Source organism: Suricata suricatta, chromosome 12 (genome assembly GCF_006229205.1).
Source record: "Suricata suricatta isolate VVHF042 chromosome 12, meerkat_22Aug2017_6uvM2_HiC, whole genome shotgun sequence".
NCBI classification, from domain to species: Eukaryota; Metazoa; Chordata; class Mammalia; order Carnivora; family Herpestidae; genus Suricata; species Suricata suricatta.
The window spans coordinates 71248613-71272859 of NC_043711.1; the positions used below are offsets into that span (position 1 = coordinate 71248613).

At 50.2% G+C, this 24247-nt stretch overlaps 1 protein-coding gene and 1 long non-coding RNA gene across 2 annotated transcripts in view; one reads left to right on the forward strand and one right to left on the reverse strand.

The window, feature by feature from the left end:
* The first annotated feature begins 6 nt into the window (after positions 1-6).
* The window catches only part of JAG1 (jagged canonical Notch ligand 1), a 34803-nt gene continuing 10562 nt past the window's right edge, over positions 7-24247 (forward strand). Inside the window, exons 1-10 of the mRNA XM_029917306.1 lie at positions 7-122; positions 544-849; positions 9367-9418; positions 14690-14944; positions 16677-16737; positions 20579-20709; positions 21212-21331; positions 21754-21867; positions 23104-23217; positions 23821-23934. Coding sequence (XP_029773166.1) covers positions 42-122; positions 544-849; positions 9367-9418; positions 14690-14944; positions 16677-16737; positions 20579-20709; positions 21212-21331; positions 21754-21867; positions 23104-23217; positions 23821-23934 — 1348 coding nt within the window. The 5' untranslated portion in view covers positions 7-41. The remainder of the gene's footprint in view (positions 123-543; positions 850-9366; positions 9419-14689; positions 14945-16676; positions 16738-20578; positions 20710-21211; positions 21332-21753; positions 21868-23103; positions 23218-23820; positions 23935-24247) is intronic.
* Positions 7900-10561, reverse strand: LOC115273961. Its single transcript, XR_003901020.1, has 3 exons — positions 9855-10561; positions 8260-8358; positions 7900-7920 (listed from the first exon to the last, which is right to left on the reverse strand). It is a non-coding gene; the product is annotated as an uncharacterized LOC115273961 (long non-coding RNA).

The following is a 24247-nucleotide window of genomic DNA, read 5'->3' on the forward strand; positions in this document are numbered from 1 at the left end:
CAGCGGCGGCGTCCCGAGAGCCCGCGGCGCGCGGCGCAGCGATGCGGTCCCCACGGACGCGCGGCCGGCCCGGGCGCCCCCTGAGCCTCCTGCTTGCCCTGCTCTGCGCCCTGCGAGCCAAGGTAGGAGCCCGCCGGGCCTCCCTCCCGGTCCGCCCTCTCTTTCCCTCGCAGCGCCTTGGACGCCTGCGGTTGAGCGCCTGGAACGGGCTTGGGAGCCCTCGGGCGTTCGGCTTCCCAGCCTGGCCCCTGCGCCCTAGAAGCTGCACCGGGGCCGGGAGAGCCCCCGGCCTCCCAAATGTATTCTCCCGGCGGGCCAGGGGCTGCGTTTTCACTGCTCTTCTCCCGGGGGCAGTCGTCGGATTTCTCCTGCACTCGTGCATTTTTTGCCCGAGAATCACGTCTAGTCCTTGCACTCCGTTTTGCAAAATTATTTTCACTTGGCGCTGAGGGCGCGTCCGGGCGGGCGGGGAGGGGTCGCTACTTCCACCTCGAAGCAAACAACTTTCCCCTGCGCTGACCTCCCTCCCTCCCTCGCCGGCAGGTGTGCGGGGCCTCCGGCCAGTTCGAGTTGGAGATCCTGTCCATGCAGAACGTGAACGGGGAGCTGCAGAACGGGAACTGCTGCGGCGGCGTCCGGAACCCGGGGGACCGCAAGTGCTCCCACGACGAGTGTGACACGTACTTCAAAGTGTGCCTCAAGGAGTACCAGTTCCGCGTCACGGCCGGGGGTCCCTGCAGCTTCGGCTCGGGCTCCACTCCTGTCATCGGGGGCAACACCTTCAATCTCAAGGCCAGTCGTGGCAACGAACGCAACCGCATCGTGCTGCCTTTCAGTTTCGCGTGGCCGGTGAGTGAGCGACACGGTGAGGGAGGCCCGCCAAGATCCGCACCCGCGCGGCTCTCTCTTGTGAGAGGAATTTCAAGGACCTTGGCTTGAAACTCCGAGTTAACTGGAAAAGTCTGGTGGGGTGGGGTGTTGGGCAGCCAAGACCTTATAGTTAGATCTCAGCAGGCCCTATCTTAGTGGCTTTTGCTAAGCGCACGAAGGTGGGGAGCCCAGAGAGGTTTGTGGGGCAAAGCTCCCAGGAAGGTCGGTTTAAACTTGCAACTTGAAGACCCAAGAGTGACCCCGCCCAGAGCCAGGAGGTCATTCTAGATGATCTTTGCTTAAACAATTAAACCTGATGCCCCACGGAAAGCGACGCGGCGCAGTTCTGGCCTTAGAACGCCGTCCAAATCGGCACCCTTCCCTTTCTCGTGAGCGGCCGCGAGGGCGGGCGTGTCCTTCCTGGAGGGTGTGGGGGAGCCCGTTTCCCGCTGCTCCCCGGGAGATTTTGGGGCGTGCGGGGACGCGCTCTGGGCTGGATGTAAGGGTCCGGGGGCGGCTGCCTCCGAGGGGGCAGAGTGTGTGTGTGTGGGGGGGGGGTGTCTCCGAGCCGTGGCTGGAGCTGTGAACCCGAGAGCCTCCGCCCCCTGCCGGCCCCTTCCTGCCCTCGCCCCCGCGCGGTGTAGCTCTTGTGGCCTCACTTCCAGCGGTTCCCGGGCTCTGGAACCAGCTGTGTTTGCAAACTTCCCCGGGAAGGGCGGGGGTGCGCCCGCGTCCGGCGGGCGCCCGGCCCCCGCTAGCCTCCGGGGGCGTGTCAAGGCTTGGAAGCGGGGGCGGGGGGGGGGGGAAGCGGTTAAAGGCCGGTGAGAGTGCAAGTGCGTGGACCCCCGCCCGGGTGCTGCTCGGCCAGTCGGCCGACTCTGTAACGAGGCCCTTGCAACATCCCAAACTGGGTAGAAGGAAGAGGAGTGTGATTGCAGAAGGGGAGGAAAGGGGAAAATGCTCATGCCCTCTGCTCAGCTCCTGCTGTCCGGGAGGCGTGGCTCATGGCCAGGATTGGGGCTTGGCCAAGCCTGTGACGGTGGGCGGTGTTGGGGGTGGGGGGTGGGGCGGAAGGCTCAGTGCCCGGGGGAGAATACTCTCCACCACGTGCTCACTTGGGGTGCACTCTGCTGCCTCCTACCCGCAGGCTTGGGCTGTGATTCGCGTCGCTAGGAGGGGAGGGAAGAGGAGGGTACCTCGGTGCGTGCGTGTGTCTGGGGGCGGGTGTGGGTGTATCTTGGGGTGGCTCTCAAGGCCCACATTTACTGGAGCTGGCGTTATAAAGTGCCCTCTGCCATGGGCGAGATAAGACAGTTATCAGAAACATGCCATTAAAAGGGGCTTATAAAAACCTGGGGTGTGTGGCATTCTCTGAGAATGGAGGGCTGCGTCTGTTGTGGATTTCAATTTTACAAAGAGTGTTTATCTTGTTAATCCCCTACTAGGGGGAACTTTAAAGAGGCTGGCCATTTTTTAATCGGACTGGGTCCAAGTTAACTTAATACTGACCGCCCTTGAACTTGTGTTTGCAGTTTAGGAGGAAGGGGCCTGCAGGTGGTTCCACCCTCCTGAGGATCAGTCCAGAGCCCCTTGCTTTTCACAAGACCATAAAAGGAATCTTATTAGTGATGTGGAAAAGCCAGAGGCCTGGCTAAGGCTCACTTTGGAGAGTAGGGTCAGAGGACTGCTTGAATGAGAACAGGCAGCCTTGCTCCCCCTGGCTGGCTCTGGAAAGTGACCTAGAAGGTGGGTGTCTGTCCCCATTTGGCACTTGGCAGAGCCCTAGATGGGGAATGAGCAGGAAGCCGTCTGTGGGGCAGGGAGACGATTGATATGCTGGTGCTCTTCTGTGGTTTCAGGGCCCACGGGTCACCAACCATGAAATAGACTCTCGGCTTTTCTAGAATGGGGAGACTGCTGAGGCTCCACTGAGTGTGGTTCTTTTGAAGTTGGGCCAAGTGCATGTATCACTCATAAATGAGTCTCCACCCTGCCCCCCTAAAAGGCCTGCTGTGAAACCTAAGCTTAACTTCCTAAGAGAAAGTGGAGTTAAGGTGTATTGTTTTAGTTTATTTTCCCGAGTGTGGTTGGAGAAACACCACAGTCTGTAACTTTCAAGAATGATTCCAGGGTGAGTGTTAACTGAAGGGAAAGCACTTAGGTATTGACGTAGTTAGTGCAGCTTCATTCAGGTTGGCAATTAAACATTAATAAGCATGTCTATCTAGAACTGACTTAAATAGGTAAAAACTGAACTTGGTGTAAAATTCGAGATGGAAAGACAATATGGTCTTTAAAAAAAAAATTCAAACTGCCTTGGACTTCTAGCCACTTGATCCCCTGACCCCACCATTAGTTACTGTCCACATGGGTCCTCCCAAACGTGTGGACAGTGGAAGAATCCTGATTCGTGGTGCACAGTAGTTCAGTTTAGAAGGTGGTGTAATTCCTGTCTTTTGTGTGGGATTATGATCCCAATCAAATAACTGTTCGTGCTCTAGAGAGGAAGAAGAGGAAATAATTCAGTCATATTTGAAATCTAGTCCACATTCCAGTGTCCACGTGGGAGGCTCTGTAGAGGTGGGCCTGCCCATAGGATAGTATCTGATTATGTCCCACTTGATGACTGCTGCCCAGCTCCAGGCCTGTGGTTCTCATCGGTGGCTTCTAATCCCCATACCAGTGCTGCTCAGAAGGGCTTGACTTGAAGCAAACCTGGCCTGATTTATGACCCTCCAATCAGGGGTGATAAGAACATACATTATGGAAGGTAATTGGGCTCAACAGGAAGTGATTTGGGAATAACCATTTATAAATCAATGAAATGGTTAAGTCGCACCTCCCAAAATTAGTGCTGAATCCTAGTACTTGCTTATTAAGAATACAGTAGTGTAGTTACTACCCAGTCCCAAAAGCTTTTTAGGAACTCCAGACCCCCAGTTCCCTATTGATCCATTGCAGGCCCTACAGTGAAATGAATCTAGAGAAATTTTGGAGGAAGTGGTTGAGGTGTCTGGTCCCTTGGCCTCCTATTTAAATGCCATGGACAGTGATAAAAGCCTTGCTGGGAGCAGTTGAATTTTTTAGGAAAATCCAATGAAGTGTGTTTCTTGCATATCAGATTGATGCCAACTTTGGCCCCCTTTACACTTAAGGCCCAATTGAGCAACTGCCAGAGGTTTGAGTAAATCAGATGCCACGAGGTTTATCACAGAATGTAATTGACATGTGCTTGCCTTTCACTGGGCCTCTGTAGGAGTGGTGTGGTATGCAGACGGTGGAAGGATGGGGTTCTCATTTGAACTGGCTCCTTTCTGCAGCCAGTAGTATGTGCAACCCATGTGGCCATATCATGCATGTGTGCAAACAGCACACGTGAGTGAAAGGGCTCAGAGCAAAGGATTTCCTGATGTGGAGAAAACCTCTTCTGCCTCCAGACACCTATGTCAAATTAAAGTGAAGAAATGACAGGTCTGCATTGCAAAGCCAGGCTTGGGGGAAAGACACTCACATTGTGCTGAGTGTCTGCAGAATGGCTGCTCCCCAAGTGAAATCCCTCTGCAAGGTACTTGGTTCTTAATTTTTTTTTTCTCTTCTAGGTGTAAACTTCTGTGTTTTCCTCCTCCTTGTTGTCTTGTTTCTTAGCAACTTATTCAAACCTCCAGTACTTATAGGAGTTTGCAGCCCACCAACTCCACACCCATAATTCTACAGGGAGTCCAAACTTTTGTAGAGAACAGTGAAGCTTTTGGCATCAAGGCTGTTGAGGAGCTGGATGGTTAAGGAGGATTGGCAGCAGCCACTTAACAAGCATGTCCCCTCTCTGGAAACCAGTGATCTGAATACTGCCTAAAATCTTTATTACGAAGAATGGTAAGGGACCCTTTGGATAGAAGGCATATGGAAGATTTAGCACGGAGGAAAAACTGTTATTCATGAAAAAATGAAGCCAAGGCAACAAGGAGTCTTCATGTTCCCGATCTGATCTGAAAACAAGAATGCAAATAGGGGCCTTGGCTGGGTTCATAGCAGCCAGCAGCCCATTGGAAAGGGCCAGAACTTGGTTCTAATGTCAGGCTTTTCAAGAATAGTTGTAGTGTAAGAATGCATAATATCTGGATGTGCATACAGTTAGCATGATAATCCATAAAGGCAAAAGTTCCTAAGCATTCTTATAAGCATTTCCTTCCCCCCACCTGTTAACCCCGTAGATTAGGTTCCCAACTGATAGAAGTGACACTTGGTTCCAGCTTTTAAATATACTTTAAAAACAAACAAACAAAAAAAAAACTAGAACAGTAAGTTGAACCAATTTTTCAACTTGAGGAAGATGTATTAGGATGTGATGATTCTCGTGTTTTCTAGGATGGTAGCAGAGGTAGGGATAGACCTTTCTCTTGGCTCGTGGTGCTAAGTGACTCATTTCCTTGCTGGTTTCTGATCACTGTGTAGACTTCCCTGCCGCCCTTGTTTCTATGGGGCTGGCAACATTTGTCAGTGGTGCAGTGCATGTGCAGGGAAGAAATTCTGCAACGTGGCTCCCAGTGGTTAAAAGTGGTATATTAGTCCAACATTCAGAGTCCTCTACCAGCTCAGCCCAGTTTTCGTGCACTTTTGGTAAATAAGTAGAAAGGCTTCTTGTTCAGGCTTGCTCTGTGTGAACCGGACGGTTGTGCTTGGCTGGTTTCTTGGTATTCTATCTATTAACCTCGCCACCCTTTTGTAACTGGTGCATTTAATTATCAGTGGGATGCTTTTCAAACAGGTAAGGGTAATGATGGGAAAGGGGGTGGGGGCATCTCATTGAGCCTCTCCAATCTGGATATGAGCTTTGGGGCCCACTTGGTGAGTCTTTGAGGTGGGCTTTCATGAGAAAATCGCCCTTTGTAACCAGATCGGACTCTATTGAAATGTCAAGCCCTGCACACTAAATTGCTGTCTACAGCTGAAGTCGTCTTAGCTTGGATGCTATGGAGCAGTTGTCCTTTCTTCAAACCTCCCCTCGCCACTGCCCTGTGACACGTGAATTGTTGGTGCGAGCGTGCGTGTGCCCACACATGCGATCTCTGAAGCCTTTATTTGATATGTTTGTGACTGGAATATTTTATACTGTGGCCACCCAGACACAGGCAGGACAATAGTGTGGCCGAATTGACTGAAATGAGGATTACAGAGAATAATGCGGCCTCTCCAAAAATACTGCTAATACAGGGCCCACGACAGGAAGCGACAGTTGAGTCAGCAGAGTACAGGGCCCCAGACAAACCCCAGGGCCGACTGACTCGTACAATGGCCCCCTGGGCACATCAGGCATTCCCAGGGTGTGCACTCCTCGGCCGCCTGTCGCGGTGGCCTGGGTTTTTGGACGCCGCACGCGTGCCGTTTGGATGGCGGTTTGTTTGTGTCCGTCAGCTTGGCAGGAATGGAAGCAGCCTCTTCTCAGGGCTTGGTTTGGCTGCCGCTGTTGCCAGGAAAAGGAAGCTCCCAGCTGCCAACACAATTACCTTTGTTTCTTACATCCCCCTTCTTAATGTGGCAATTAAGTGCTTACCACTCTGCCTGGTGCCAAGGTAACCACCGAGGAGTCGGATGGGCACAGAACACAGCCCTCCCGCAGCCACGGTGCCCGGGGCGGGAGGAGGCCCTTGGGGCCCTGGGATGCCTTGGGATTTCGAGGTCAGGGCCCTCCTCTAGGTAAAAGGCTGTGGAAGTCCTTCTGAAAGCTGGCCGTCCCTCTTTCCTGTTGCATGAGAAGAACCAACAGCTGTTGCCAGCATCCCCTGGGCCTAGAGTTGGGGAGGGAGGGGCACAGGCCCAGACTGAAGTTCTGTTAGCTGCCCATCCCTCCTGCTTTGCCCCCCGGCTGCTGTTTTGGGGAGATTGAAGAGAAAATATGAAAGCAAGGAGATTCTTCTAGTTTTAACTTCTGTGGTTTGAAACCAAGAAAAATCCAGGTATTTGCTATTTGTGATTCTCATGGGTGGTATTTTTGTAGGAGCTTGTTAAATTGGAACACTTGCCCATCCATCCGGCCTGCACTCCCTTTCCAGGCCCTTGGTGGGAGGGTGCCCACTGAATTGGCCTCCGCTCTGGGGTAAGGGGAGTCAGATTTGCAGTGACAAATTGGGCATGACATGATCATAGCAGATTGTGTCCAAGTTTTGGCCTGGTACTGGCCTCCTAGGATGTATAAAGTGCGTGGTCTGGACCTCAGAATCTGGATGTATGTTCTGGGATGTACAGAGGTCAAGCATGGGCCTGGGAGAAATTAAAGTTCCTAGCAACTAATAATCATTACCAAATTATCTTGATTGTTGATCTATAGTGTGGGGATGGAGTGGGAGGTAAGAGGGCCTCCTAATAGGGGCCTTGGAGGGAATCCTTTCTTCTGCAGGCTGTGTGGGAGGAATCCTCCTGCCCCAGGAGGTGAGGCTCAGAAACCAGGAAGAAAGATGGCCCAGGGCTTTATCTTTATTTTTTGGCAAAGCCTTGTTGCCAGTGCTGCAGCCCCCGGCCCTCGCCCCACGTCCACCTCCAGGAAGGTAGTTCATGGAGGATCAGGACATCAGTCCAGAGCTGTGTGCCACCTAACCTTCAGAGTTGTGTGGTGCTGGTCAGCAACTCCTGAGACCGCCCCGGTTCTGGTGAGGATGAGCCGGATACACAGCTTGGTCTTCCAGGTTCTTGTGCAAGTTCGAAGGATGCTGCCTTCTACGAGCAGCAAGCAGGGTTAAGGCTGTCATGCCAGCTCCGTTCCGGCACACCTTCTCCTTCCTGTGGGGTTTGTGGATGTTACGTGTTCAGTGCTTGTGCAAGTCTGTCAGAACTACGGGTATCAACGCATTTAATCAGAGGATTAATTACAACAATACGTGGAAGTGTAGAACGTGGATCTCAACATGGCCAGCAAACGAAGGGCTTAATTATACAGAATACACATCTGGCCTCATTTGGATCTGGCTCTCACCTCAGTCAGTAGAGAAATGTAATTTCTAGCTGCTCTCAGGGAAGAGTCCTATAATTTGTAGGAAGTCCCAGGAAACTTCGAGCCTGTAAATAAGATGTAACTTTGACTAATAAAATATTAACAATGACAATAATGAATTTGGACCAGTGGCCACCAAACAGGAGAGGGCTGGGTATGTGCCCCGGCTTGCCTGGTTTTGCTTGCTTTTCAGAACATTTTCCCACAGTTATCAGTGAACGAAATGGAATCCGGCTCTGCTTTGAGTATGAAACATATTTCGGCTGAATTCCAAGGCAGAGTCTATCACAAGATATTTTTATATTCAGAGACGGCATGCTGGGTCTCTATGTGAGCAGTAAGCTTGTCTAGAGTTATGAATGAAGCTCCTTTTTTTTCCTCTTGTGTTCCATTTTTGCCCTCACCTTGTGGGTACTTTCTCGTGGTGGCCGTGTGTCTGGTGGCACGGGATTATTTGAGCGATGCGCACTTTTTCCGATGCATTGGTATCTGACAGTGACAGCCTGGGGACACAGAGGAGGAAGGGCTCATGTGCCTTCCCCCCCCCCCCCCCATATATTTCTCCAGCGCCAAGATAGCAGGCTTATTTAAACCCTGGTGTTTTGTGAGACTGACCTCATTCTAAATTACAAATGAAGATTTGAGTAAAAGCGGGAATTTGCTAATGGCTTGGATTTGGAGGGGAGGTGGAATTCTGAGATAAGCCTGGAAGATAAAAGGTGCCTTCAGTATAAGAGCTGGCATCCTGCCAGTGTCCAGGGAATTTGTTTAGTTAGTGGACTCTGATTATTCCTGGAATGTTAGATCTTATTGACAGATAAGTCTATCAATAGCTATAACCCATGGGTGTGTGGTTATTTCTCCCTTTTGTACTCTGGTCCCCGGAGTCTGTCCCCTGAGCACCCCAAGTTAGGTCGCCGCCTTTGTCTTAGTCTCTTTGCATCTACCCCCTCCTGCTTCCTACAGTCACCTGATACTTGTGGGAGCCGAGATGGTCTCACACAGACAGGGCTTTCAAAGGGGTTCTGAAAAGGAAAAGGGGGCCTCCCTAGGGACTGCCCCACCAGGGCCCAACGTGTAACCTTAGCAATACCCGGCCCTCCTCACTGGATGAGGGGGCCTCCCCTCCCCTGGTACAAATACCTGGTTAGGTTAGCTTAGAACAAATTCTTCGTGTGTTTTTCTCATGCACTAGAGTCAGGGTCTGGGAAGTTTCGGAAAACTGTATATCGTTCACATATAGGGAGGTGGCATTTCCTCATCACGACTTTGGGCTGCTTGCATATGATGACCATGACTGACCACAGTGGGCCCCGGCCAGGTGGAAAGCATCGCCCTGAGGGTGGGTGCCGGGGAGGGGAGCTGGGTGACCTCAGTTCCACAGCAAACAGAGTTGTCACTTTGGCTTTGTGGTTCTGTTTGGCAGGGTGTGTGGAGAGGCCACACAAGGTGGACATTTGGGCCCTGACCTCTATTTCTGAATACTAAGCTGTTGTTTATCTGTGTTGCAGAGGTCCTACACTTTGCTTGTGGAGGCGTGGGATTCCAGCAATGACACTCTCCGTAAGTATCACAGCAAGGGGCTTTTCTCTGTATGCATCTTTGTGGAAGCATCCTGCTCAGAATACAGCAGCGATCAGAGCTGAATCTGTCTCCTGAATGCTTCAGAGGACTTCTGCTCCTTGCTGTCTGCGCCCCATGCCCGTACCGCCTGCTGGACCGCTCCCTGGAGTCTTTTCCATAACCTTCCCCAGAATGTCCACTTGGAATATTAAGTGGCCAGGACAGATTCCCAGTTAACTCAGTCCCTGACTAAGGGACCTAGATTATCATTGGGATAGAGATCTTAATGGCTTTACAACGTTAACCTTGTAGACTGCTAGAGGATCAAAGTGGTGACTTTTTAAAAGTCCATTTAAACTTTAAGTGAGTGTTTAATCTCTCATCAGAAAGATAAAGCCTGCAAAGGTGGTGCTGGACTCTAAATCTAAAGACCGACCTTGAATTTCACTTAGTGGGCAGGTGAGCTTCTCGGCGGTCAGGATTTCTTTCCCACACTGTGCGCCACAGACCTTTCATTGAAGTGGAATCCCAGAGCCTCACAGGCACCGCACCTGCCTGGCCCCTTGTGAAAGATGACTGTTTCGGTGCAGGCTGCTTTTCAGAAGCTGCGAGGGGTGTCTTTTGGCGGGGAAGCCACTGAGGGTGTGTCTGGAACTGGCAGCAGCCTGGCTTATCAGGTGTAGTCTTTGCTCCTTACATGTAACTTTAAAATGTTTTCTCAGTCGCTCAAACTGTGTGTTCCCTTTTTTCTAGGAGGGTCTGGGAGATTGTCCTGGGAAAACGCGATTCACCCTAAAATCCCTGAGTCTGCACAGGAGGAAGGGTTGGCCCAACATTTTGTCTTTGCCCTCCATTCTCTGAGTGTCTCTTTTGCTTCTCAACCTCACTGACTCGTTGTTGTTGTTTTCTTTTTTTGCTGCTGATAACATTTCCCCTCATTTTCTCATCATGCTTTTTGTTGTTAATTGAATCTGAGGATGGTGCATGCCCAGAGTGGGCACAGTGGGGGCTTGGTGCCTGCTAGGCAGGCTGCTTCTGGCTGCATATGGCTCGTTGGGCCACCCGGGGCCACATGGTCCATTTGGAGCCCCATTCTTGCTTTGACATCTGAAGCCCAGATCTGAGGCCTTCCTCTCCAGGGGGCACCCCTGTCCCACTGTGGTGTGGTAGGAGGGGAGGGTGGTAACTAACCAGCCTTTGTTGTGGGTCATATGACCAGTCAGGGTCACAGATACCTGTTTGTTCTCCCCTCCCTCCCCTGACACAAACATTGGAGATTGAGTGTTATGTCACTGTGACCTGGTCACAATGGTAACTAAGCATGGGGAAGACAGGGGCTGGGGAGGGAGGGAAATAGCCTCTTGAGATCCTCTGGTATACATGTGGTTCTCTTTTTCCCTTCCCTTTTGGATGTTAAAAAAAAAAAAATCTGATAGAGTGAACATGCTTGAGATCCTGGCTCATGGTAAGAGTTGGATCAGGACATCTGTTCAAGTTTGCAGGGGACCCCCTGGCACCTGTAGGGCCCCTCCTGGGTCTTCCATCACCCCATGGGTCAGATAGCTGTGCCCCTGGGAAGCCAATGCCCAGCTAAAGCTGCCTATGGTTGTCTCCACTTGAGGGTGGCCCTGATTTTGGATTCTGGGGCATCTCCTTTCTGGGACGGGAGAACCAAGTTCATGGAATGGCACAAGAAGGACTTAGGGCAAGGATAAAGAACTTCAGACTTCTACTCTAGAAGAAAGGAGTGGCCACAAAGTTATGGAATGCCTGATGCATGCAGATGACTGAAACTCCCTTTGTGAACCCCAGAGAGGAGGGAGTGCTTTACCCACTTGTTTATTCAGCCTCTCTTATCACAGTGCTTCCAAGGGATCTCGAATTCGGCACGTTCAGGAACAAATTTGGCATCTTCTCTCTTCAAATGAGATGTTGCCTAGGGCCCTTCGTGGATGACTGGCACTGGCATTTCAACACGTAGAGCCATGAGCCAGAAATCTGGAAGACATCTTGTGTACCTCCCTTTCTTTTAGCATCCATATCTGATCCACCTCCAAGTTCTGAAAATTTTCTCTCCAACATTTCACTGGAATCCTGCCACCTCCTGCCACATCCCTTGCCGCCGCCCTGGTCCAAGTCCCCATCTGCTAACATCTGAAGTCTACCCTAGGGACTCCTCCCATGTCCTCCTTTCTCCTGCTCTCCCGGTCTTTGCAGAATGTTTTCTTTTTTTTACCTGAAAGGTGATTGACATATAGTGTCTTTTATTGGGGCCTGGTGTCTATCTTGATTCGATTCCATTATCATCTTCACTAAGAGCCCCTTGGTGTTCTCCTCTTGCTCTTGGGACAGATCTCTGTGTGGCCCAAAAGGCCTTGCATAGCCATCTTGTTTCCCTGCTAGCCCCATCCTGCATGCCACAATGTCATCTACCCTATTCATATTCTGGTCCTGTCCCACTAGTCCTCTTTCTCTCCTCAAATGAACCATCACATTCTATCCTGCCACAGGGCCTTTGCATGTGCTGCTCATGCAGGCTGGAAGGTTTTGCTTATTACTGTCTTCACTCTCTGTCCCTCCCATGGGACTATACTACATGAAGGCAGAGGCTAAGGATGTGTAGCAACCCAGATAGAGTTGGCTACTTTTTGAGGGCTGAACCAGTTGGAGATCTCCTGTCTTTAGATTAGAGGCAGAGCCCTGAGCTTTAGGACCGAGAATTCTTTCTCCCATTAGCTCCTGCAAAGAGCCTGGCCCAGACAAAGCCCAGGTACCATCTGTGTTAGAGAGTGCTTTCTGAGCCTGGTGCTCCTGGCATCATTCCTCTGAGGTCATTTCTGTATGTTTCAGAACTGTACTATATAAGGGTACAGATTTTCCTTTTTCTCCCTGTATAAATGGGAGTGTACGGTACTGCTCAGTAGATATATAAACACAAACAGGCATAATAAGACCAGGACTTCCTTCTAGCTTCGCCATCTTGGCTAAGCTCCTGTCTCGGTTTGTGGGTTGGGGTGGCCCTGGCTTATATTCAGACTCCCTTCATTACCTCCGAGGCCTGTGAGGCTTTGGGGTGGGGGGCTTAGTGCTCCCATCTTCACGCAGCCGAAGATCGGAGCGTCTTTTACCATCCTTTTCTAGTCTTGAAGCTGGACTCCCAAGTGAACTACCCCAGATGCACTTCTGTGCCCCCAGCTGAGAGGAAGTAGGACTCAGGTGGCAGCAGCTTAGGAGAAGCAGGCAGCAAATGGGCTCTCTTCTAACCCAAATGCCAGAACGCATGTTGTAGACACACCTGACTCCCTGTCTCAGGGCTGCTGGCGAAAGTCTGCCACACAGGTGAGGTTAGCTCTACAGATCAGGTAGCCACATCAAGGATTCTGGGAAGTCTGATATGATTGTTTCCCATTTCCTAGAAATGGGAGGCAAGCCCACGGGACTACTGCAAACGACCTGTCAGCCTGGGCCTTTAGGATCGCCCGGACGCTCTCATCTCAGTGTTTGTTGTCGTTACCTGCCTGAGAGATGCTGGAGGCGTTGGAGCCATGTGTTTAAGTCATTCCTTTATGAGGATCTCATAACCACGTGGTAATAGCGCACTACATGTTCAAATTGAACCAGCAGAGCAAACATACAGTTCATGGAGGGACATTTTTGTCATTCTTTGGCTTGTGTTTATTTGCAAAACTTAACGTTAGTGAAGTGTTATCTGCAAGTGGTTCTGTGTGTGCTGGGGTGTAAGTCTGCAGGTGTGTGGGCTTGTTCAAGGCTTGTCCTGCCCACAGGGCAGGTACAGAAACCCAGAGGGCTGACGCTGGGGTGAAGCTGCGAGTCCTGTGGATGAAGCCCCCACAGAAGCTCCTCCTCTCTTGGTCACCTGTTGGGTTTGCATAACCTTGTAAATGAGCACAGGCCGTGGGCCTAGAAAAACAGGGGTGTGGGTGGGTAAAATCACAGACCTTGCCAGTAGGTCCTAATACAGTCTAGTCTCTCAAAGGTGGCCTTGAATTTGACAAGGCGGTGAAGGTTGGTGCTAGCAGGTTTAAGAAAACAAGACCAGGCTGGGGTGCTGACTTAGTGCCTTGCTTCCTTTTCGTATTCCTCCCCTGGACTCCTGGCACCTGATGTTTGGATTTTTGTACCTGTCTCTTCTCTCAGACTAGATAATAAGTGTCCTCAGGGCAGGGACCACTTCTTATTCCTCTTGAGAGTTGCTTGAGCTCTGGGCGTGCTTATTATCAATGGGCACCTCTTAAAGAGCATGACTTGGCTCAGAAAAACCTTCAGTCTACCTGGCGCTAAACTAGGGTGCGTTACTTTGCTGTGTGCCTTCTGGGCAAAGGTGAAAGGTGAGACACATCCCAAGTTCACGGTACAAGTTCAAGCGTAAAAGGTGGTAAAGCTTATAACTTCTTAAAAATGTTACTCTACCCCTTGGCTTCCAGTGAAGAGTTTGGAAGTAGGCAGAGTTTTTTTAAAGCAAGACCTAGAACTTTAAAACCAGAAGAGAAAGATGGCTAACTTTTACCTGGGAATAAGGTGCTTTCTAGAATACGTAAGGCACTTTGGCAAATCGGTACGACCAATAATGCAATAGTAAACTTGGCAAAGGAGAGAAACAGGTTACAGTTCACAGGAACAGATACAAATGGCTTTGTAACCATGTGAAGGGGTGTTCGCCCTCGCTTAATTAAATACTGATTAAAATAAGAGCTACTTCTTTACCCATCAGGCAATGATCAGAGAGTTTGATAGTCTACTGTGTTGGCCTTACTGTTGGGAAACCCAGTTTCCTGTGCAGGGAGGACAGGTTGAAGGGCTTTGTTAATGACTGTTTGGGGTTGTCTGAGGATGGGAGTAGATGGCTTGTGCTCTCTTCTGACTCAGCACCTCCATGTCTAGGGTGTCTCTTGCTACTAGAACCAGGCACACGGGCAGTTTCAAGGATGTTCTTTGTGGCTTCGCTCAATTGTAAAAGGCCAAAATAACCTAAATGCACATATGCCATGAACTAGGGAAAATGTACTTCATTGTATTCCCAGATTGTGAGCTACTATGGACCCAGAAAAAGGGTAAATAAATGTAAAGGCCTCTGGGGAAACATACTTTTCCATTTCTCTGCCCTTTTGTACTGTTTGAGTTTTGTACCACGTGGGTTTGTTTTAGTTATTAAAAATAAGCTAAATGGTCAGGGAAGAATGCTCTGATGTGAATGTTAATACAATCAGCGCTTTTTTTTTTTTCCATTAATTAATTTATTTTTGCCTCTAGAGCCTGACAGCATTATTGAAAAGGCTTCTCACTCGGGCATGATAAACCCCAGCAGACAGTGGCAGACGCTGAAGCAGAACACAGGGATTGCCCACTTCGAGTATCAGATCCGTGTCACCTGTGATGACTATTACTATGGCTTCGGCTGCAATAAGTTCTGCCGACCCAGAGATGACTTCTTTGGACACTATGCCTGTGACCAGAATGGCAACAAGACTTGCATGGAGGGCTGGATGGGCCCCGAATGTAACAAAGGTGTGTGGGCCTGTGCTGGGTGGGCTAACCAGCTCGGAGTGGCTGTCGCTCTTGGTGTCTGGTTCTCTCCCCACTGGGTTAAGTGGCTGTCTCAGGTGGGGTGGGTAGGGGGGATATTTGGTCTGTTTTCTAGGCCTGAGGCACAAAGATGCTGAGCATAGACGATGCTGTTGGTACCCTTGGCCACCATCCCTGCCCCCACTCTGAATGTTGGCTGCTAACAGCTCACAGCTGTTCCTCCTCTGGAACATTGTCCTTGGCCAAGCAGCCACGCCCTGCCCCTTCCCTCCAGCTCACAGTCTGTGAATGACTGGATGGGGGTACAAAGGCCAGCCCTGCTGGCACTCTGTGCTTCCGTTCACACTCCAGAGCTTCCCTTGGGATCAAGTTGAAGCCAGACTCCAGCTGAGACCCCTGCTCAGCTCCTTCCCTTGCCCCCATCTGCTGCCTTCAGTTCCCTTCTCCTACACCCAAATCCCTTTCTCAGGCTCAGCTTCTAAGGGAACCTGACCTAAAACAGATCCCATGTGGGACAGGGTTAGCTCAGTGCCTGAACCTATCTTGTAGGAAATGCAGCCCCTGAGCCCAGGGTGGCCTTACAGCAAGCATGCACTGTGCATCCATGGGGGCCGTGGCTTTGAGGGGCGGGGTGAATGCAGAACCTGAGCTTTCATGCTTGTTTAGAGTTGAGCCCATCCACAGTAGTGTAAGCTTTCAGATGTGCTGTCTGCTGTCCAGCCCTTCTGCCAGGATTCAGTGAGTTAGCACGTAAACCCAAATGCTCACAGAATTACCTGTGGTCTTTACCTTTACAGAGCTTCTCATTCATCACCAATGGGTAATTCTAGTTGACCAGAGCAGGCCCTCATGAACATCAGTGTCCTCTGCTAATTTCACATAATTTGGTAAATTTTTTCAAGATATACCCAAAAAGGGAGTTTTTGAATGGTGACTAAGGAGCCAGGACAAAGAGGAATTTGCATGTCTCCTGGGCTTTTCTTAAATAACTAGAATTTTAAAAGGATAGCATTTCCGGGATCCAGATGAATGAATTGGTAAACATAAAGTAGTTGGTGTTTTAAAAATCAGTAACAATTATTTAAAAACCGTGTTTAGTATTTCTTACCATCTGTTCAAAATAAATTTTTTTAATAAAGGAAGCAGAATTGCTTTGTGAGGATACTTTGCAAAAGCGCCACCAGATCTGGCCCCCAGATTAGCCTGCCAAATGAAGCCAGCCTGCTTGGCTTTGTTAGTCCTAGGGGATTTTTGAGACATCAGGCATTCTAGGGAATGGGGATGTGGGGGCTAAGGAGGCTGGGACTCCTCTGAATGTGCCTTGATGGGACTGGGTGGTTGAGATGAGCAAGGATCGAAGCTCCCGTTTCTTGGAGAGGCTAGGAATTGACAGGGAGCAGGGTAGCTATTGTTTAGAGACTGGAAGCCGATTCCCCTCCCCCATCAGCTTGCCTGCATTCTGTTCCTGAGTAGGATCATGTTCTGAAGATCTGCTAGCATGGCCTTGAAGTTTAAAGCTGGATTTGCTATTTGGGCACCTCCTATCTTCCTCTCCTTACAATGGACTTGACATGAGATCTCTTAAAATCATGGATTTTGTAGGCTTAATGTACTAGGCCATTCTCATGATGGTGGTGGTGCACGAAACCATGTGTTTGACGCATCCTTCTGTGTTTTTTTTTGTTTTGTTTTGTTGTTTTTTGTTTTTTTACAGCTATTTGCCGACAGGGCTGTAGCCCCAAGCATGGGTCTTGCAAACTCCCAGGTGACTGCAGGTAAATGACTAAACTTTTTTTTTAATCCTGTAATGCAAGAGAGGGACTGAATTTATTGTGAAGATGCCTCTTTTACTTTGGAGAGCAAGAAAGCTTTAAAAAAATTCAAATAGGCACATCCGAAGCTTATTAAATTATACCAGCTGTCTGATGGAATGTGCATACTTCTCTCTTGGAGAAAAAAAAACTCTTATGGGCATAGTCAGTGACTTCATGTATTAACTGTTCTGTAAATTGATAACACGTTTTTATAATCTTCCCCTAAAGTGCTAATGGATGAGATGGAGGGAAGTGGATTTCTTTGAGTCTGTCTCCTCCCCCAACCTGGTTTGCCATCTCCTAGCCCTCCCCCACTTTTCCCATCAATAGGGGACAGCGGAGCATTCTTTAGAACGGGATTAGTACAATCTCCTGGCCCCTTTGCAGGCGGGAGCCGGCCAGTGCTGAGAGGTTAATGGCTGCGCTGGAATCTTGTCAGTTGAGCCTGATGAATGTAGACTTTTGCTGCTGGCCTTTGAAGTCTGTTCTTTTATGGTCCTGGACAATGCATAAGCCAGAGAGCCACCCCGACTGGTTCACAATTACAGTTTTTGGAGCCTTCTTGAAGTGTACATATTGCCAATTTGGGAAAGGCTTGTTTCAGAAAATAGGGTCGGTGTCCGTGGCATTTTGACCCAGTTTCCCCGCTTTACTCTTCCTCCTCCCAAATCTTTAGGATTAGCAGATTTAGTGCCACACCAAAAGGGTCCTTGGGGCCTCTCACTTTTGCCCCAGAAGCCACCCTGGTTTGAGCCAAGGGAAGCATATAAAACAGTCTAAACCAGTGCTTCTCAAACAGATGTTACCTGGGGCTCTCTTTCTCATGCAGGGCCTGATCCCATAGGCCTGGGCTGGCCCAAGTCTCTGCATTTGTAACAAGCTCCCCATTGATGCTGCTGTCGCTGGTGGGACCGGACTTTGGGAATCTCTGTCCCCAACCTCGGTACTCAAAGTCCCTTGAATTCCCTTGAATTGACTGAGAACTGTCAAAATTCCGATTCCTGGGTACTGCCTCACACCCACTGAACCCCAGGGTTTGGCCCAGGAATCTGGACTTTGAAGAGCCCACCAAGCGACCTTGCTGCTCAGCGTATTTTGAGGACTGCCGCTCTTCAGGGAATTCTCTGTGGTCTTTTACCTTCACGGGTCCACCACTGCATCTGTTCCCGCCCTCCCCATGCAGGGGGGACCACTGAGCTGGGAGGCTTGACACTGAAGTGAGAACCAAGGCATCTGGAAGTCCAGAAAACCAGGCTGACCTGAAATGGTCTCTTCCAGCACTTCAGAGAGAAGTTTATTTTTCTGGAAGGCTGGGTGGGTTCACAGGCCTAAGCCCCATGGTGGCAGCTGCCTGTAGTATTTAACAACCTTGCTGTCAAAGGCTGAGCACAATCCACCTACCTGCGTTCTTCATAATTAAGGGTGTTCTGGAGAAAGTCCAATCAGCAGTGTCATTAGCCACCCCGAGCCTGCTCCCCGCTCAGATGAGTATCAGTGGAGGCCGACCACGATTTCTGCTGCTGTCATCAGAATGGGCGCTGCTACACTGGGGAGGGCCCTCCCAGCCAGAACAACAGGCTTTGTTTCCAGAATTTAGCCCTTTCTCTTTCGAAGTCTCCCCTCCCACTCCCTGCCCAGACACGCACTGGTGCCCTTATTTACTTAAGGTGCGACTTTCCCACACGTCATTTGCATAGTCTCCCTGGCCCATCTTGTTCTGCCTACCTTGAAGAAAATCAAAACAGAACCTTCTAGCCCAGGAAGTTCAGGTTGTGTCCTGCTCCAGAAATAGTTTCATGGCGAGTTACCCTGTAAGTTGTCTTTTGGATTATGTATTACAGAGGTGGTGTTTTTTTTGTTTGTTTTTTTGCTCCCCACATGAGAAAACTTCACTGGTTTTGTTGTTCCCAAGTGGACTGAGATTCCTTCTCCTGGGTGCGCATGCTTGCTTTATTGCAAGCCTGCCAGTAATATCAAACTTAATGATGAATCATCATATGAGGAAAGTCACTTCGAATTCTCATGAGAACCTTAATCATAGATTATTTAACTGGGATAACTTTGTGGATGCCTCTTTTAGGGTCAGTATTTTTATTTGTTTTCTTTTGAAGTCATCCGTGACCTCTTGTGGTTTCTTTTTTATGCTTGGGGATCCAGCTCTCATTAATTAAGAGGTGAGGTTGGGTCCTCAGCTGCCTCTTGGTTTTATTAGGCAAATGGAAGAGGTGTAGTGAGCCTTAATTTGGAAGGGAGTAAGGAGACAGTAAGACTAAATACTGCTATTTCCAAATCAGTTCCCTCTTAATATTTCAAGCTAGAAATATCCATCTTTTACTGAATGAACCCTCCCCTCCCCAGCTCCCATGGACTTGAGTGTCCCACTTTAAAAAAAATTTCTGCCAGGTTTTTTTTCTTACTTTACTCTTCTAAATGGTCACTTGTCACTTAGACTAATGTTCTGTTTTACATAAAGCTGAATCCTCTGTCTGATTCATTTTAAACCACGCATTCTGGTGGTTCTGTGAGTTGGGGTGTGGATGGCTTGTTTGTAGAAGTTAGGAAGTGGTTAGTCAGTGTTCTCAGGGGTTAAGTTGACTCTTGGCCGTGGGTGATTAGCTATTAGCTGGATCCCTATAATTTTCCCATGACAGGGATTTGCTAGCCTGCCTCCAGCTCTCTGGAAACGGAAAGCCTTCCCTTCTTGGGGGTGCTTGTTTTCCAGAGTTACAGCTGAGTGGCCAGGGGTGGGGGAGGGTGGTGGTAGCCCCTCCCAAGGCTTTTCCCAGGTCCTGTAATAGAAATACTCTGCCCATCCTTGTACCATGTTCACCCCACCTTCACTGGGCTTTCCTGGGGCCCCTTCTGTTTGTCACAGCTTGAGTTTTGAGAAGGCAGTTAAAGTTTCCGAGGGCTTGAAACACGAGGGGCAGGCAGGCGAGATCCCGCCCCTCCCCCACACCAGGTGAAGGTTTATGTTTGTGTTTTTGTTTGGGGATCAAAGGCATCATTTGGCCTCCAAAAGAGTCTGATTAATGAGGCACTTATAAAGGAAACTCAACTCTGTTCCCCAATACTAGATAAACTGAGTTGACCTTTTCTTCTTTTTGCAAAGTGAGAAATAACTATAAAATGAATTAGCGTAAGCAGCTCCGGTAGTGGGTCGTAAATTATCTATGGGATTGGTTCCAAGTGCTGTTGCCTCCCTCACCCTCCAGCGCAAGTGAGTTCCGCGATCTCAGCCTCTCTGCCAGAGGAGGGTGCCCCCTTCCCCACCCCCCTTGTGTGATTTCCTAAAGCCTCCTCGGGAGGCGGCTTCCTGCACTGGGGTGTCTTGTTGCATTTTTGCGCGCTGGGGTCGTGACTTGCTGTTTAGACAAAGAGCCTGGCCGCTATGTAAAAGCTGCCAGCAGTGCCGCATTTGCGTACTTTCACATGGCTATTGTCACCCAAGAGGCTTTCCTTCGCCTCCATTGCCCGCCGGCCCCAAACTGATTTATTCCACACCCCCACCCTCGCTCAGCGCTGTGAGCCTGAGAAGAGAGTGGCTTTGTGACGGCAGCCCCCCGCCGGCCTCTCCCCAGACAGCCCTGCTTTTGTCGGGAGTCCTCTGGGAGGGGACCTCGGCCCAGCTCCCGAAAATGTTTGTTTAGACGGAGCCCCAGTGCAAACCTTGCCAGTCGACTGTCCTGTCCCAAAAATGAAACAGGACCGGAAAGGCCCTGGACTTCTTAGATTGTGTTTAAATGGCGTTGCGTTCCTGAATGTTCCAAGGACTAAAGCAGGGTGTGTTGTCTGCCCCCAGGTGCCAGTATGGCTGGCAGGGCGTGTACTGTGACAAGTGCATCCCGCACCCGGGGTGCGTCCGTGGCACCTGCAATGAGCCCTGGCAGTGCCTCTGTGAGACCAACTGGGGCGGCCAACTCTGCGACAAAGGTAGGGTGCTCCGGGACTGGACCCCGGGGCGGGACGGGGCCTCTGGGCGCAAGAAACGCATGAGGCAGCCGCAGCCAGAATTGAGCTTTTACTTTTCTTTCTTTTTATTGGCAGGGACTTTAAATTCTGAATCTGTTTGAATTTGCTGTTAGCACTGTGATTTGGGACACTTTTTTCTGGTTTTATTTTTTTAATGTTTATTTTTGAGAGAAAGAGCCTGAGTGGGGGAGGGGCAGAGAGAGAGGGAGACAGAATCTGAAGCAGGCTTCAGGCTCCACGAGCCTGACGCAGAACTGGAACCCACAAACTGTGAGAGCATGACCTGAGCGGAAGCCAGATGCTTAACCTACTGAGCCACCCAGGTTCTCCCTCTGGTTTTATCTTTAAAAGAGAAAGGGGGTGGGGGTAGGGGTACAGCTGGAAACATGAACATAGACAGCTAGAACATAGTAGGCTGTATGGTCTTCTCTGAGCTGCTCCCACTGTGGGGTCTTCCCGGCAGATCTCAACTACTGTGGGACTCACCAGCCCTGTCTCAACGGGGGAACTTGCAGCAACACGGGTCCTGACAAGTATCAGTGTTCCTGCCCTGAGGGGTATTCAGGACCCAACTGTGAAATCGGTAAGTGGTCCAGGCAGAATGAGAGCCCTCCCTACCCTCAGCTTGAGGGGAGAAAAATAACACCACACTTAAGGATATGTAAAAAGCTGAACATATCCTCCAAAGTGGGGACTGGTTGTCCCAGCAGTTCTTTGGGTCTTTGAAAGTTCCTTTAGCAGCTCCAGTTTGTGGTGATGCTGACGAGCGTGGGTGGTGGGGTGTTTGCAGCAGCTCCAGATGCCTTGGAATGTGGCTGGAGACACTTAGGGAGAAAGAGGACTTCCTGTCTCCTGGAGACACGGTGGGCTTATAGCACATGCTTGCTTTCATTTTTTTGAAGCGAGCTTGAGCTGGTGGCCCAGGCGTGGGACTTGGCCGCGGGGAGAGGACATAGGTAGCGACAAGCGGGAGCCCCTTGCTGACTGCCCTCCTGGTTTTCGCAGCGGAGCACGCCTGCCTGTCTGACCCCTGCCACAACAGGGGCAGCTGCCGGGAGACCTCGCTGGGGTTTGAGTGTGAGTGTTCCCCGGGCTGGACGGGCCCCACGTGTTCCACGAGTAAGTCTGGGTTGTGGCCTGTGTCTTTTCCAGAGGATCAGATAGAGGGTTGGGGTAGGTGCCTGGGCTCGGTTCAGGGTCAGGTCTCGGGGATGGGTCTGTCTCCGTGGGAAGGGTGGATGCCGTCAGCGGTCTGGTGGGGACTTCTGGCCTTTGCACTGCAAGCCTCCTGACACCTTCATCCTCCCGTGCTAAGTTAGCACGTATGTCTGCTGCAGAAGAACCTTCTCCATGGGAGACCTCCATCCTTTGCATGTGCTTCCTGGAGCTCTGCCTCCTCCCAATCAAGTCCTGGTTCTGGTCTTTGCAGCCATGGAGAGGCTGCCTGAGAGGGAGGCTGTCACACCTGAATTACGTCATGGGTGCAGGTGGCCCCTAAAGAGGGACCTGGGCTACAGAGTGTTGTGGTTGCGAGGCCTCACTGCCTGTCAGAACCACCTGGGTGCCGGACAGTGCAGATGTGTTGTCCCCACAGTTTCCCTTTGGAATTGGGGAGCCCACATTTTGTAACAAGCACCTGGGTTTCAGAGGTGCAGCCAGGCCTGAGAACCACTGTCCTCAGCACCCTGAGTGCAGCATGCACGGTGGAGAATGTGGGTTCTGGGGTCCGATCACCTGGACAGGCACAGTGGCCCCTGCCTACCCCTCGTGGGGCTGTCCTTTCCTCCCGGTGCCCCGTTGAAAGGAGACACCAACAATTCCTATCTATCTCTTAGGGTTGTGAGGAACCAACGAGCTAATTCACAGAGGGAGCCTGGGGCTTCAGAGGTGGGCAATAGGTGAATGAAGAGGCCACTATCATTCGGTGCAGAAGCGGGTGCGGTGGGGTGGGGACCCCAAGTATGGAATTTTGGGAAAACTCCATGAGCAAATAAGAGTCACGTTTTCTACCCGTAAGGAAGTGTTCTTTCTCGTTACTACTTCTGAGCTCCCCCTGAGCCATGCTGGAACTTTTCTTCAAAGATAAGGAGTAGGCAAAGCTAGATGAGCCACGTTGCCCATGGGCTGATGATCTGGGGATCCGGCTGGCTCTCCCTGCTGCTTAGGTTGGAGATTAAATGAACTGGGGCACTGGAGGATTTAAAGCTAAAATCAGGCCTTATCGTCATAGCGGTCACTTCTAGCAGGTGTCTGGCATTTAAGTGAAGGCCCCTCTTGCGAGGGTTGGCGTTAAATAATCTAATTGTCAAACGGACTGAGATTAAATTGCCAACCCATTTCCCTTTTGTCCAACAGACATTGATGACTGTTCTCCAAATAACTGTTCCCACGGGGGCACCTGCCAGGACTTGGTTAATGGATTCAAGTGCGTGTGCCCGCCCCAGTGGACTGGCAAAACGTGCCAGTTAGGTAAGGAAATTCCTGCACCGAGGTTAGCTTCGATGATCAGAGCTGTTGCAGCTCTGATCTGCAGCTGCTGGTGTGAGTTTGCACACCATCCTACTGAAAAGTAATTTATTGTCAGGAGTCCAGCGGGCCTGGGAGAGAGAACTCGAATGCAGATGGCCCTGCTCTTTTAGGCCCTGTGGGAAAGTCCTGGGATCCCTTGAACCACGTCAATCGTCTGTCCGAGGAGTGTTCAGCTGGGTTCCTAACGGGGATGGTCTCCTGAGGAATGAGCTGTCTGCATTCTTGCTGCCACATTTAAATCCCAGCAACTAGGCTGTGCAGACGGTTGTACAGCAGTGCCTGGTGGCTCTCTGCTCTTCCGGCTGGGGGCCAGTTGTGAACCAGCAGCCGGAAAGTTATCAATTAGCATACCTTATTGGATAATGGCTAGGGAGAGGGATCAGCTGCTCAAAATAGAGGGAACCTAGTATCTGGGATTTAGCTAGGTTATTAGCGTGTCTCCTATTGGAGACAAACTATGGCTAGGGTGTTTTTTGGGAGGTGGGGGGAAGTGGGGGCAAATCTCCATTTCTTACTGCCCCCCCTCATTGCATTTTCTTTCAGATGCAAATGAGTGTGAGGCCAAACCTTGTGTAAATGCCAAATCCTGTAAGAATCTGATTGCCAGCTACTACTGTGATTGCCTCCCAGGCTGGACGGGTCAGAATTGTGACATAAGTGAGTACCTTTGTTTCGATTTTGATTTTTGCGAGACTTGGGTGTTGAAGGCTTTGTCAGCCTGTACTCCGGCTCCGGTTCTAAGACTTGAGTGATAAAAGGAAAACCTCAGAGTGGGAATGTTTTTGGAGAGGGAGTGATCAGTGCAGAAATAAAAATATACACTTTATCAGGCTCATTAGCCTGTAAAACAGCCATATTCTGATAAGGTGGCTAAAACAATGATGTGAAGTTTCACTCCTCCAGTCTGGGGGAATTAGGGAGGGTTCCCACCCAGTGTAATAACCTTCTGTCCCGGGAAGCACACAGGAAA